The sequence below is a fragment of the Cajanus cajan genome, chromosome 6, assembly GCF_000230855.2.
Source record: "Cajanus cajan strain Asha chromosome 6, NIPB_CcT2T_4, whole genome shotgun sequence".
Classification (NCBI taxonomy): domain Eukaryota; kingdom Viridiplantae; phylum Streptophyta; class Magnoliopsida; order Fabales; family Fabaceae; genus Cajanus; species Cajanus cajan.
In genome coordinates, this window is record NC_138522.1 from 24,268,011 (window position 1) to 24,279,915 (window position 11,905).

At 35.2% G+C, this 11,905-nt stretch overlaps 1 protein-coding gene across 2 annotated transcripts in view; it reads left to right on the forward strand.

The window, feature by feature from the left end:
• Nucleotides 1-11,518, forward strand: part of IMPL1 (myo-inositol monophosphatase like 1) — a 29,883-nt gene extending 18,365 nt beyond the window's left edge. Inside the window, exons 5-11 of one of the 2 annotated variants that reach the window (XR_002241112.3) lie at nucleotides 7,773-7,830; nucleotides 8,458-8,510; nucleotides 8,661-8,759; nucleotides 8,835-8,948; nucleotides 10,075-10,176; nucleotides 11,082-11,247; nucleotides 11,340-11,518. Coding sequence is in view for 1 of the 2 variants with exons in the window: in XM_020379490.3 (XP_020235079.1) it covers nucleotides 7,773-7,830; nucleotides 8,458-8,510; nucleotides 8,661-8,759; nucleotides 8,835-8,948; nucleotides 10,075-10,176; nucleotides 11,082-11,180 (525 nt within the window). In the remaining variant the exon portion in view is untranslated. Of the gene's footprint in view, nucleotides 1-7,772; nucleotides 7,831-8,457; nucleotides 8,511-8,660; nucleotides 8,760-8,834; nucleotides 8,949-10,074; nucleotides 10,177-11,081 lie in introns of both variants that reach the window. The other variant, XM_020379490.3, reaches the window with a different exon arrangement.
• Nucleotides 11,519-11,905: the final 387 nt, after the last annotated feature.

Consider the following 11,905-nt stretch of genomic DNA (forward strand, 5'->3'; position numbering starts at 1 on the left):
CAATTATTATGTTATTTTTATTTATTTATTTATTTATTTATTATTGAGTAATCTCTTACGAGTTTACGAGACGAGTTTACGATACGAGTTTACGGAGCCTCCACGAGATTACGTAAACTCTCGAGATTGACAACCTTGCTCACAATGCATGTAGACAAGTAAAGTTCGTGACCATAGCAATTGTGTATATCATGGTATATCATCATTACAAGTTCACATCACATATCTCATTCACATCATTGCTAAGAAATCATGCTTATACTTTATCCTAGCTAAGCCTTAGCTTAGACTTCACGTCACACGACCATCACATGGTCCACACATGTGTACACATTATACATCATTGTTTACCAACCTCAAGAGATAAGCACAAATAATCAAGATTTATCCTTAAACTACTTATATAATTCATCACTTAATCGTCATCCTATTATATAATTCATTCCCCTAGTTAGATATCTCCAAGAACACCGTCACATTTTATAACATTAGTACTTGTTCACATGCAGGGTGACCCTCAGTGAAGGGTCCCCTATGCTTGGTGCATGTCATACAAAGAGCACACGTTGCTCTGTGGAGGTCTCTTGCTCAATGTGATTGCACTCACACCCAACAAATTTGCACCAGGAAGCCCTTGGAGCTCCCATGCTCAACATGGACCATCCCATCGTACACTCACACATTGCTCTGACATCCGATGGCTCTTCATGGCGCCCGACATCAAACCAGTTTTGAGAGAAGTTGTAGCAAGCCCCAAAACCCAAACCTTGCATCCCAATGGGTAAAAATAACAATTAAAGACTAATTCTACAAAATTAAATCATCAATTACATCCAACAAACCTCTATATACCAATACATCATCAATTTTGTCAATCTTGATGGAGGCCCATGGGCCAAGGGCCCAGTCACCAGGGCTTTGGTCAGAAAATTAGAAGAGGATTAGGCTAACTCCAAGGAAAAGTCCATAGTGCTCTTTAGTTGGGCTGTACATTGAAGCCCATGTAGATTAGGGTTGGCCCACTTGGGCTTGTATATTTGTTTGTGGGCCTTGTATTTTGGTGAAGTAGCTTAGGTTCATTTTTGGCCTTGTATTTCGGCCACCTAGTGTCTAGAAAATACATTTACATGAGAGATTGCATTTAGTGTAATTTGAAACACATTTAAGGTGTATTTAGAGTCATGTGACCAGCCATGTGGGTTGTGTACATGGTGTGACTCAAATTCACCTCAAATGTGAATCAAATCACATTAAAATGCAAGCTCCACATGTGGCACATGGGAGGATCTGAGAATCTAGGGAGAACGTCCAAATTTGAATTTTCAAATTCAAATTTTGGCACCTAGAGTTTAAACTTAACCATATCATGGTTAGTTTAAACTCAAGTTAACCTAGCTTCCTTGGTACTCTTCCTTGGCCTATATATAGATTAGGTCCATGTAGCTTATGGCATTTTTGAGCATTATATGAGAGATTCTTTTGCATTTTTTCTCTCTAACCGAAAGTCATTGAGTGAGAGTTCTTCTTCAATTTGCCTTGAGCCTTCCTCTTTGTAGCTCTAGGCTTAGGTTCCTTCTATCCAAGGAGCTTATTTCAAGCTTGGTCAACATTGCTCCTTCTTCTTCTTCGGTTCATCTCCTTGAATTGTTCTCAAGGATTTCAAGGAGTTGCATGGAGAATTCATGGAGTTTGCACAATCCGAGACTCCATCAAATCTTCACTTGCTCTATAAATTAAAGGTTACCTACAGAAACTACTGACACTCATAGATTCATAATTACTTCAATTCACACAAAATTTGTTAGGAATATAACATAATTATCATCCATGAGGCACATACGAAACGTACGGAACACAGAGTCACAACGTGCAATCCAAAATTGTGCTTTCTCCCTCAAAGCACACATGAACAGACAAGAGATTGAGAATCTCTCTACCTAGTAGATAACCCACACTTTAGAGCAATAATACTTGCTCCCCCTTACTTCGATGAATGCTAAATGAAGGGTGAAAAATTTTGGGATGATCTCCAGTAGCTTTTAGTTCTCTAGGTTCTTTAGGTACAAGGAGAAGAGCCTATAAAAGCATAAAAATGAAAACTAATGCTAAACCCCCATACTTAACGTATAAAGTTAACCGTGACTATCCCAAGAGATAGACAAGCAGAGCAGGATTGTACCGGCTCTAATACCAACTTAAGTTTAAGAAATTTCTTAATAGTTTTTGAGTGATGCCAAACCCCACTTAGCAAACCATTATATATACATACATACATACACACACGTGCATATATATACATAAGAAACATTACTAGATTACATAGGTAGAGAAAATCTTGTCAAAATATATTTTAGGAAGTTTTAGATATTATTCCTACTATATTTTAATTCTTTGTATTTGTTGTATCTTGTTATTAATACTAGGTTTGTATATTTAGAAACAATCCCACAATTATAGGGATTTGTTCCCTAGAATAACAACCCCAAAATCATAGAGATTTGTTCCCTAGAATAACAATCCCACAATCATAGGGATTTGTCCCCTAGAATAGGTTGTTCCTATTTCCTAAAATAGCCAATAGGCTTATGTATAAATCTAATGTATCTCATGATTAAAATAATATATGAAACATATGATTTCTTTTAAATTGAGATGGTATCAGAGCTCCTGATCCTTGGGAGCCTCTGATTGTGTGATCGGATTGCAACCTTCATTGTTGTGCAACCCTAGAATTTCATTGCCACCTTCATTGCTGTGTGATCCCGAACACTCATCACAGCCTTCATTACTATGCGCTTCCCTATTGTTTCAGGCCCTAAATTGGTCTGCTTCTCTATACCTTAATTGCACATATTTGTAACGGCTGAAATTATAAATTCAGTCATAGAAAATGGAGATAACAAGTTCTAGAATGTGGGTGAACTGTAGAATGTCCACTTTGCCTATTGATTGAATGGAAAAAAATTATCTCAAATGATCTCAACTCATTAAGACCATCCTGAAAGGGAAAGGGAAGGTCAGCCATCTAATTGATGATGCCCCTACTGAAGGAGATACCAAATTCAATTCATGGGATGAAGAAGACTCCTTGATCATGGCATGGCTATGGAACTCAATGGTTCCGGAAATCAGAGATACATGCATGTTCCTCAATTTTGCAAAGGCAATATGGATTGTAGAAGAGGAAACCTACTCTGAGGCAAAGGATGCTGCCCAAATTTATGAGGTATAAAGGTAAAAACTATGAAGGACAAACATGGTACTAAAACTGTTATGGAATATGCTAATCAACTCAAATCATTATGGATGGAACTGGACCATTATCGGGTCATAAAGGCCAAGTGTTATGATGATTCAGCAATTCTAAGGGAATACATTGAACAAGACCGGGTGTATGACTTCTTGGTAGGTCTAAACCAAGAATATGATCAAGTCATGATCCAAATATTGGGAAAGGAGAAGGTTCTTGGACTCATTGAAGTAGTGGCAATCAAGGTTGTCAATCTCGAGAGTTTACGTAATCTCATGGAGACTCCATAAACTCATATCGTAAACTCATAAGAGATTACTCAATAAAAAAAATTAGAAATAACATAATAATTAAACATTTTAACTCCATATTAAAATGTAAAATAACAAATTACATTAATAAAAAATGCCAAAGTTAACAATGAATTACAAAAAAAAAATTAAAAAAAAACCCTAACTGGAGTCGCAATGTTGCGTTGCTTGCGGAAAAGCCTCGAGGAGGCATTGCGAAGCTATCGGAGAATAGCCTCAAGAAGCTGCACAACTCGTGGAGGAGAAGACAGAGGATCGCGCATAAAGGAGAAGAGTGGTTCGTGGAGGAGAACACTGGTTCGCGCACGGAGAGGAGTGATTTGCGCCTTTGTGGAGGAGAAGATAGAGGAGGAGAAGAGTGGTCACCTTCACGAAGGATAAGAGTGGTTCACGCCTTTGATGTGGAGAAGACAATGGAGGAGATCGTTCATAACATGAAGAGAGTGAAATGAAACTCTAGCGTTTAGTTTATTTGGAGAACAAAAAAAAATTGTGATCTCTTAAAATCAGACTGATCTCGCGATATTACACGAGATCACGCGAGATTACTCAAAAACGAATTTACTTCCGAGTTATACAGGTAAGCTGTCCTAATCTCGTAAACTTGTACGAGTTTACGAGTTATCACTAGAGATTGACAACCATGGTGGCAATTATTCAAAGTGAAGAGAGTAGAAGGAGCCTATTGTTAGAGACCCCAACTGCTGATAGTTCAGCTCTGATTGTTGAAGGAGCAACAACCATGGTTGTGGAACAAAAGAAAGCAGGCATTCTTCCAAATGGTGCACCTATTGCAACAAGCCACGCCACATGAGGGACAAATGTTGGAAGTTGCATGGAAAACCTTAAAGCAAAGATTGGGGACACAAAGGACACCCCCAAGGAAAGGGGTCAACTGTCAAGTTAATGTTGGTGTTGGTCCTAAAACTCAAGAAGGATTCGTCTAACTCAACCATGAGGAGTTAGAGAGAGTAAGATCCTTTCTTAGTAAATTGGAGAAACCCACAGGTACGTGTTCATTAACATACTCTGTTAAGTTCCCATTTTTTTGGATTTAATGTCTCAAATACACCTTTTACCCATTATTGGATTCTAGAATCTAGAGTCACAGACCATATGACACGAATCCCTAAACATTTCTCCACATATTCTCCATGCCCCAACAATAAAAAAATTTCCATAGCTGATGAAAGCCTTATAACTGTAGTTGACTAGTTGGCCAAGGAGATATCCAAATCATGGTTATCGAATCAAGATTCAAATCGTGAATCGAAAAAGTTATTTTATGAATCGTGAATCGTATCGTATTACAAATGGTAAGATACAAAAAGAATAAAAATACACACTAATATATCATCTATTGAGCTATGAAGTATGAATCACAAAATAATTCAAGATCATAGTCATATATCAAAAAAACAAAAAGTAGTGATTGCACTAAGTTGAAGTCTTTAAGTTCAACCCCTAAATACAAAATGTGATGGAAAAATGCAAATTACTATTTCCTACTTCTACACCTTAGTCTTATGCTTTCATCCATCATCTCCAAGATCAATGTCACTTAGTTCATCCTCTTCCTCTAAAATCAAATGCTCCTCTTCTTCCTCTTCCTCTACATCTCCAATTGTCTCTTATGTTTCATTTTCCTCTCTTGTGATGGTAGATTTTCCCTTCCTATCATCCTTAGCATTTAAGTTTCTTGGACCTATTAAAAAAAAAACTTAATGAGTATCTTAACATAATTTTATAGTTTTATATTTAAAGTACATGTTCTAAATCTAAACTTGAAACTTAAACAAATACCTCTCTTCCTTTTTTTTCTTGGAGCTCCTTCTTCTAAAGTAAAAGACTTATGTATATCCATCCATGAAGCATCTATTAGTAGGCATGGATTCTCTTTTTCAGTAATCCATTCATCATCTGATTCAATATCAGATAAACATATAGGATCATAAGTATCTCCTTTCTCCTCTTTAACCTTGTGCCTCATCTCAAGTTGAAGGTTATACTTAACAAAGACAAGAGCATTTTTGTTGTTCTAAGCGGTTTCTTCTCTTAGTATGAATTTGATCAAATATGCTTCAATTTCTTTCACATCCTTTAGTACTACAAGTGAGACTCAAAACTCTCATTGCTAGTTTTTGTAACTCTGGACATTCCCCACCATAATTTTCCCCCCAAATAGCTGAAATATCAAAACAAAAGCCAACTTAAATAAATATTATCTTGGCTGCCATGCTCTTTTAAAATTATAAGAGATAAGCAAATCTTTAGGGGGAGAATTTAAGAGAGGAAGATAAGCCCCTCATATTACCAAATTTGTCCTTTGGACCAAAAATTAGAAAAACTACTATTGAACTAGAAATTGGAAAAAATACTACTACTATTTGTGGAGCCAAGGCTGAAGAGGAACAAGTAGAGGAGAATCAAATCCATGCACCAGTAGGAACAGTAGCTGGTGCAGGACTATGATACAAAATTTTGAAAAATTTTGGTGTACACACGAAGAGGAAAGGCCATTCCAAGATCTACTCATGTCCAAGAATCCAACCCTACATCATTACATGCAATAAATCCTTTTGATCCTATAAATTCTAATTCTGCTAATTGTGATGAATTTCCTTTAGAAAAACTAGCTGCACAAGTGGACCATAACTTAAAAAAGGCACTTATGGGTTGAAACAATCACCTAGAGCGTGATTTGGGAGATTCATCAAAGTCATGACAAACCTTAGATACAAATAGAGCCAAGGGGACCACACTTTATTTGTCAAACATTTTGATTCAGGGGGAGTAACAATATTATTGGTCTATGTGGATGATATGATTATCATTGGGAATGATAAAAAGGAACAACAAAGGTTGAGTCATTGCCTTGCCATGGAATTTGAAATGAAGATCTTAGGGAAGCTAAAATATCTTTTGGGGATTGAAGTGGCCAATTCCAAGAAAGGGGTCTTCATATCTCAACAAAAATACATTACTGACTTACTTGAAGAAACAGGTAAGAAAGCCTCCAAAACCAACAAGTACACCAGTTGACCCAAATATAAAGTTGGGAAGTGTGGAGGAGGATGTTGTTGTGGATAAGGAAATGTACCAAAGACTTGTGGGCAAACTCATTTACCTATCTCACACTAGGCTAGATATTACCTTTGCTATGAGTCTACTCAGCCAATTTATGCACCAACTAAAGGAAGCACATTTACGAGTTGCCCTTAGAATTGTCAATATTTAAAAGGGACGTCAGGAAGAGGAATTTTGTTCAAACAAAACAAGAATGTTAGTCTTGAGGCATATACGAATGCTGATTATGTGGATTTAGTTGTGGATAGGAAGTCAACTACTGGATATTGCACCTTCCTTGGTGGAAACCTAGTAACTTGGAAGAGCAAAAAACAAAGTGTGGTAGCTAGATTTAGTGCTAAAGTAGAATTTTGAGCAAAGGCCCAAGGAATTTGTGAATTGTTATGGCCGAAGATTATATTGGAAGACTTAAGGATAAAGTGGGATGAACTTATGAGGTTATGTTGTGACAATAAATTGCAATTAGTATAGCCCACAATCCGGTAAACATGATAAAACTAAACATATTGAATGGATAGACATTTTATCAAAGAAAAGCTTGACAGTGGCTTGATTTGCATCCCATATGCGTCCACTCAAGGTCAACTTGCAGACATACTCACCAAGCTGAACAATTGTAACCTTGAAAGAATTATATCCAAGCTGGGAATGGAGAACATTTATTCACCAGCTTCAAGGGGAGTGTCAAAATATATTTTAGGAAGCTTTAGATATTATTCTTATTGTATTTTAATTTTTTATATTTGTTGTATCTTGCTATTAATACTAGGTTTGTATATTTAGAAACAATCCCACAATCACCGGGATTTGTTCCCTAGAATAACAATCCCACAATCATAGGGATTTGTCCTTTAGAATAGGTTGTTCCCATTTTCTAAAATAGCCAACAGGCTCATGTATAAGTCTGATGTATCTCATGATTAAAATAATATACGAAACATATGATTTCTTCTACATTTGAGAAATCTATATCCTAGAGTCTCTATACAATCAAAAAACAACTTTATAAAAGTTGAACGACATATATAAAAACAACTTTTCTAACACTTTCTATTATATGATGCTAGAAGAAATATAATTGTGGCAAGAGAGGATATGTTAATATGAATTTTTATTTTTTTCAGGTTGAGTTTGTTGGTGGTCCAATGTGTTGGAATACCCGCCTTTTCTCTGCAACTGCAGGTGAAAGAAATTTTCCTAACTTCCATCAATCCCTTAAAGAAAATAAAAATGAAGTATAGGCTACATTATACTTTTGATGTTTTTCTTTCAAAATATTCATTGCAGTCTTTTATCTTTTAAATTTGACTCAATTTGATCCTTCCAAAACAATGATCTTTTTCGAGTTTGTGACAACTTTGGATTATTTTTTATGGATTCAAGATGTGAAATTTGTCTCATTAATTTCACCTACATGAGAACTGTTGAACTCTATTGATGTTCAAACCAAAAAGACATAAACATGATGAAAATTGCATTAAAATGAGTTCATTGAGCCGTCAGAAAATAAAAAATCTAATATTATATTCTTTTCTGGTTGCTCATGGGATTTTTTTGCATGATTTTTACTTTTTTTATAGCCATTTTAAGTTTGAGCATCAATTGGGTTTCACAGTTTTCATGTAGATAAATCTAATATAAGTCTCCCATCTTGAATCAATTAAAAGAATATTCAAAATTTTGATCTAATTTTCCCAAATTTAAAAGATAAAAGACTAAAATTATAATTTAACCTTATGTATGATAGTTTATTTTCTGCAAAATTTATCAATAATTTCAAATTTCTATGCTAATACAGTTCACTTGTAGGTGGTGGAGCATTCTGCAATGGCCAAAGGATCCAAGTGAGTGCAACGAATCAGGTGATTAGCGAAAAATTGATACCTTGAGTACAGAAAGTGAACAGCAATATTGTTCATCGTGATTTGAGGCTTTTATAGAACAACCTAAAATACTATTTATCTGGTGTTTCATGATTGTTTAATGTTTTAAGTAATCTTCCTTTGTTTTAGGTGGAACGATCTCTTCTAGTTACAGGCTTTGGGTATGATCACGATGATGCGTGGGCTACTAACATAGACTTATTCAAAGAATTTACGGATGTCAGCAGGGTATTCATCTGAAATCTATTTGAATGAACCTCATATCTCTTCCTTTCACTTCATTTTCTTGACTTTGATGTTTAGGGTGTAAGACGGCTTGGTGCAGCTGCTGTGGACATGTGTCATGTAGCATTGGGAATTGTAGAAGCTTATTGGGAATATCGTCTAAAGCCATGGGATATGGCTGCTGGTGTTTTGGTATGGTTTATGAGTTTCACATCATTGATAATTATTCTGACAAGTTAGTAAGCTTAACATCTTTGGGATTGAATGATGTTTGGATTTAACATGGGAAGAGTAATTTGTCATGAACAAAAGACATGCAAGATCTTATTTGTCTAATGATCATGATAGGCAATCAAATGCTGATTAAAGAATAAATTTTACGCAAACTTCAGTAAGATCAGGTCCAACATGTGTATATAAGCTTATGTTAATGGTTACTTTCATGAAACATCAATTGTTAATATTTTATTGTTTAAAGACAAATAATAGCAAGGGTGGACAACGCACAAACCATTTTTTCCTTGTATTGAAATTGAACTTAATTATGAGTTCAATAATGGAGGAAGCAAAATCGAACACTTAATTAAGTGTTCATAAAGCTTTTTTTTTATAATATCAATTACCAACTATCCTAAAATCTCAAATTATTAGATGATGTCAGGGGGGATGTTTTGAGCTTTCAACATTTATTGAATATGTTGAGCCATAAATATGTAAATATTTTCTGTACATATAATTATTAGAATATTTTCTGTATATATAATTATTAGGATGGTTTATTCACAATCCCTTAAATGAGGGGAGATAGTTAGGCAATTATTTCCTTTATCTCCCTTTTTGGAATGATTTCAAGGAGCATCAAAAAGGGGGAAAACCTCTACAGGTTTATTATTATAGAAAAGGAAAGGGCCAAACTGATAGTTGACAGGGTCAAATTGTAACTTTGGTTTGGGAAGCTGAGTTAGTTAAATCAGTGTTGATAGTTTGTTATTAGTTTGATGTAAATCCTATAAATAAGTCCTCTATTGTACAAACCGGACATTTTTAGTGTGAAAAGGAGAGTGCTCCTTTTGGGGGTATACTTGTATACCTTGGTTCTTGTGAGTTATGTTCATAATTAATAGAGGCAATTCAGTTTTCTTTCTTGTTGTGAGTGTGTGCTGATCTTGGTTAGGATTTTGTTCTTTTCCTATCTCAAGAAGAGATTCCTAACACTCCCTGTATCATATTATAAATTTTCGATATTCAGTTTTATCATTCTAGCAATCATTTAATTATGAGTACATTGTTTACATATTTTTGTTCCATCTACTTGTAGATGGTTGAGGAAGCTGGTGGCACAGTTTCTCGGATGGATGGCGGAAAATTTTGTGTTTTTGATAGATCTGTTTTGGTTTCAAATGGTCTGCTCCATGTAAAGGTTAGTCTTTTCTGATTTTGCTTTTTGGAAACGTATGTTGCATTGCACCCTTTGGATAACGATACATCAGTGGTCCTTTCATGTTAAGAGCTCTAACTAGTTTCATCACCATTTAGAGACAATTGTTTGCAAGTAATCTATTTTTAATTTCATTTTAGGTCCACAAGCCTTCAATTTTTCTTAGCATATTTAGCACATTAACAGCACTCCTCACTCCCCAGTTGTGCAATTTCCTCTGTTCTTTGTTCTTTTCTAGTAGCTCTTATCCATACCTATAGCAAGCTTCTACATTGAACTGACGTGCCTTTAACTGCCCGTGAGTTATCCATTGTTTATCAAATGTTGGCTTAAAGGGACAGGGCTTAGTTCTGCTAAAGCTTCCTCGTAATATGGCCCAACCTAGCTGGCTCTTATCTATCATTGTGCTGATTGTGCTTTTATCACTTTCTCCCATCATCTCTGCAAGTTTCCAGCCTCTCAACAGCACTTGAATCATGCCTCCTAGCTCGCCCCTATCTATTCTTAGTTTTGTCGGTTGAGTCTCAGGCCTGCATTCATATTATTTTATGTCTGCCTGGAACTGTTTCTCTCTCCCCTTCATTGACCCTTGCTGGGTCCACCTCTTTTAACCCTCTTAAGGCCGAGCTTGCTATTCACACCATGTCTATACCCGCTCTCAAACTATTTTTTTTATGTTACAAGTTTTCCAAGATTAAACTTTGCCTAAGACTAATTGCATTTTGTTATGAGATTTAAGTAACTCATCATGTGCTAACTTTAAATTTCATATGGCTTAAAATTATTGAGACTTATTTTCTGATTTCTTTAAGTATAGAATATAAATAACTAGAATGCAGTTAATGAAAATGTAATTTGTTTCGGTGGTTTATATGCCTTCTTCACAGCTTTTGGAGAGAATTGGACCTGCAACAGAGAAATTAAAAAGCAATGGAATTGATTTCTCATTGTGGTATAAACCGGAGAACTACAGGGCAGATGTTTAAGGCGCCAAGAATTGCTTTTGATTATGGACACTGCTACAGACATTAAAAGCATAAAAGCAAGCAGATGGTATTTTTTTTCTTCTTTAGATTTGAGCAAATCTTCTAGTTATAGTTTTAAATTACATATATTAAAATTGTTTTTGATTACAATAATTACAGTTCCTTCAACATCTTTGAGAGGCGCATAATTGGAACACAAAAATATTTACGATATATTTCTACCCATGCGGTATTTTAGAAGTAATTTTAAAATCATTTTACATGTGTTGTAAACATCATGGAGATTGGATAACCTTGTCATATCTTTGAGCTCTTTTGATTTGCTTCCATCTTTTACATATCCTCTCTCCTCCCCTCCCCGAGTATGTATTGAGTGGATAATTTTGATTTTTATAAATTCAATGCCCTAAGAAAAGAGAAAAGTAGGACTACTGAGGAAGTTTTGCGGGGCAAACAATTCTTATCTATCCTCCTTGTCATGTAGTTTTTCTTGGTAAAAACAATTTATTTTTTATTTTTTTTATTTTTGCATTTGAGGTCTCTACTGTTATATGATCTCTCTCAAAATCCTGAAAATTAAGATATTTTTTTTTGGGTTAGTTGAATCAGTAGAGATGACAATTATACTCAAATCCTTTGTGTTAGGCTAAGACTATGATAAGCAAGGAACGGAATTTGGGGAACAAAAATTCCTCTTTATACACAATGATGAAATAACACAAAAA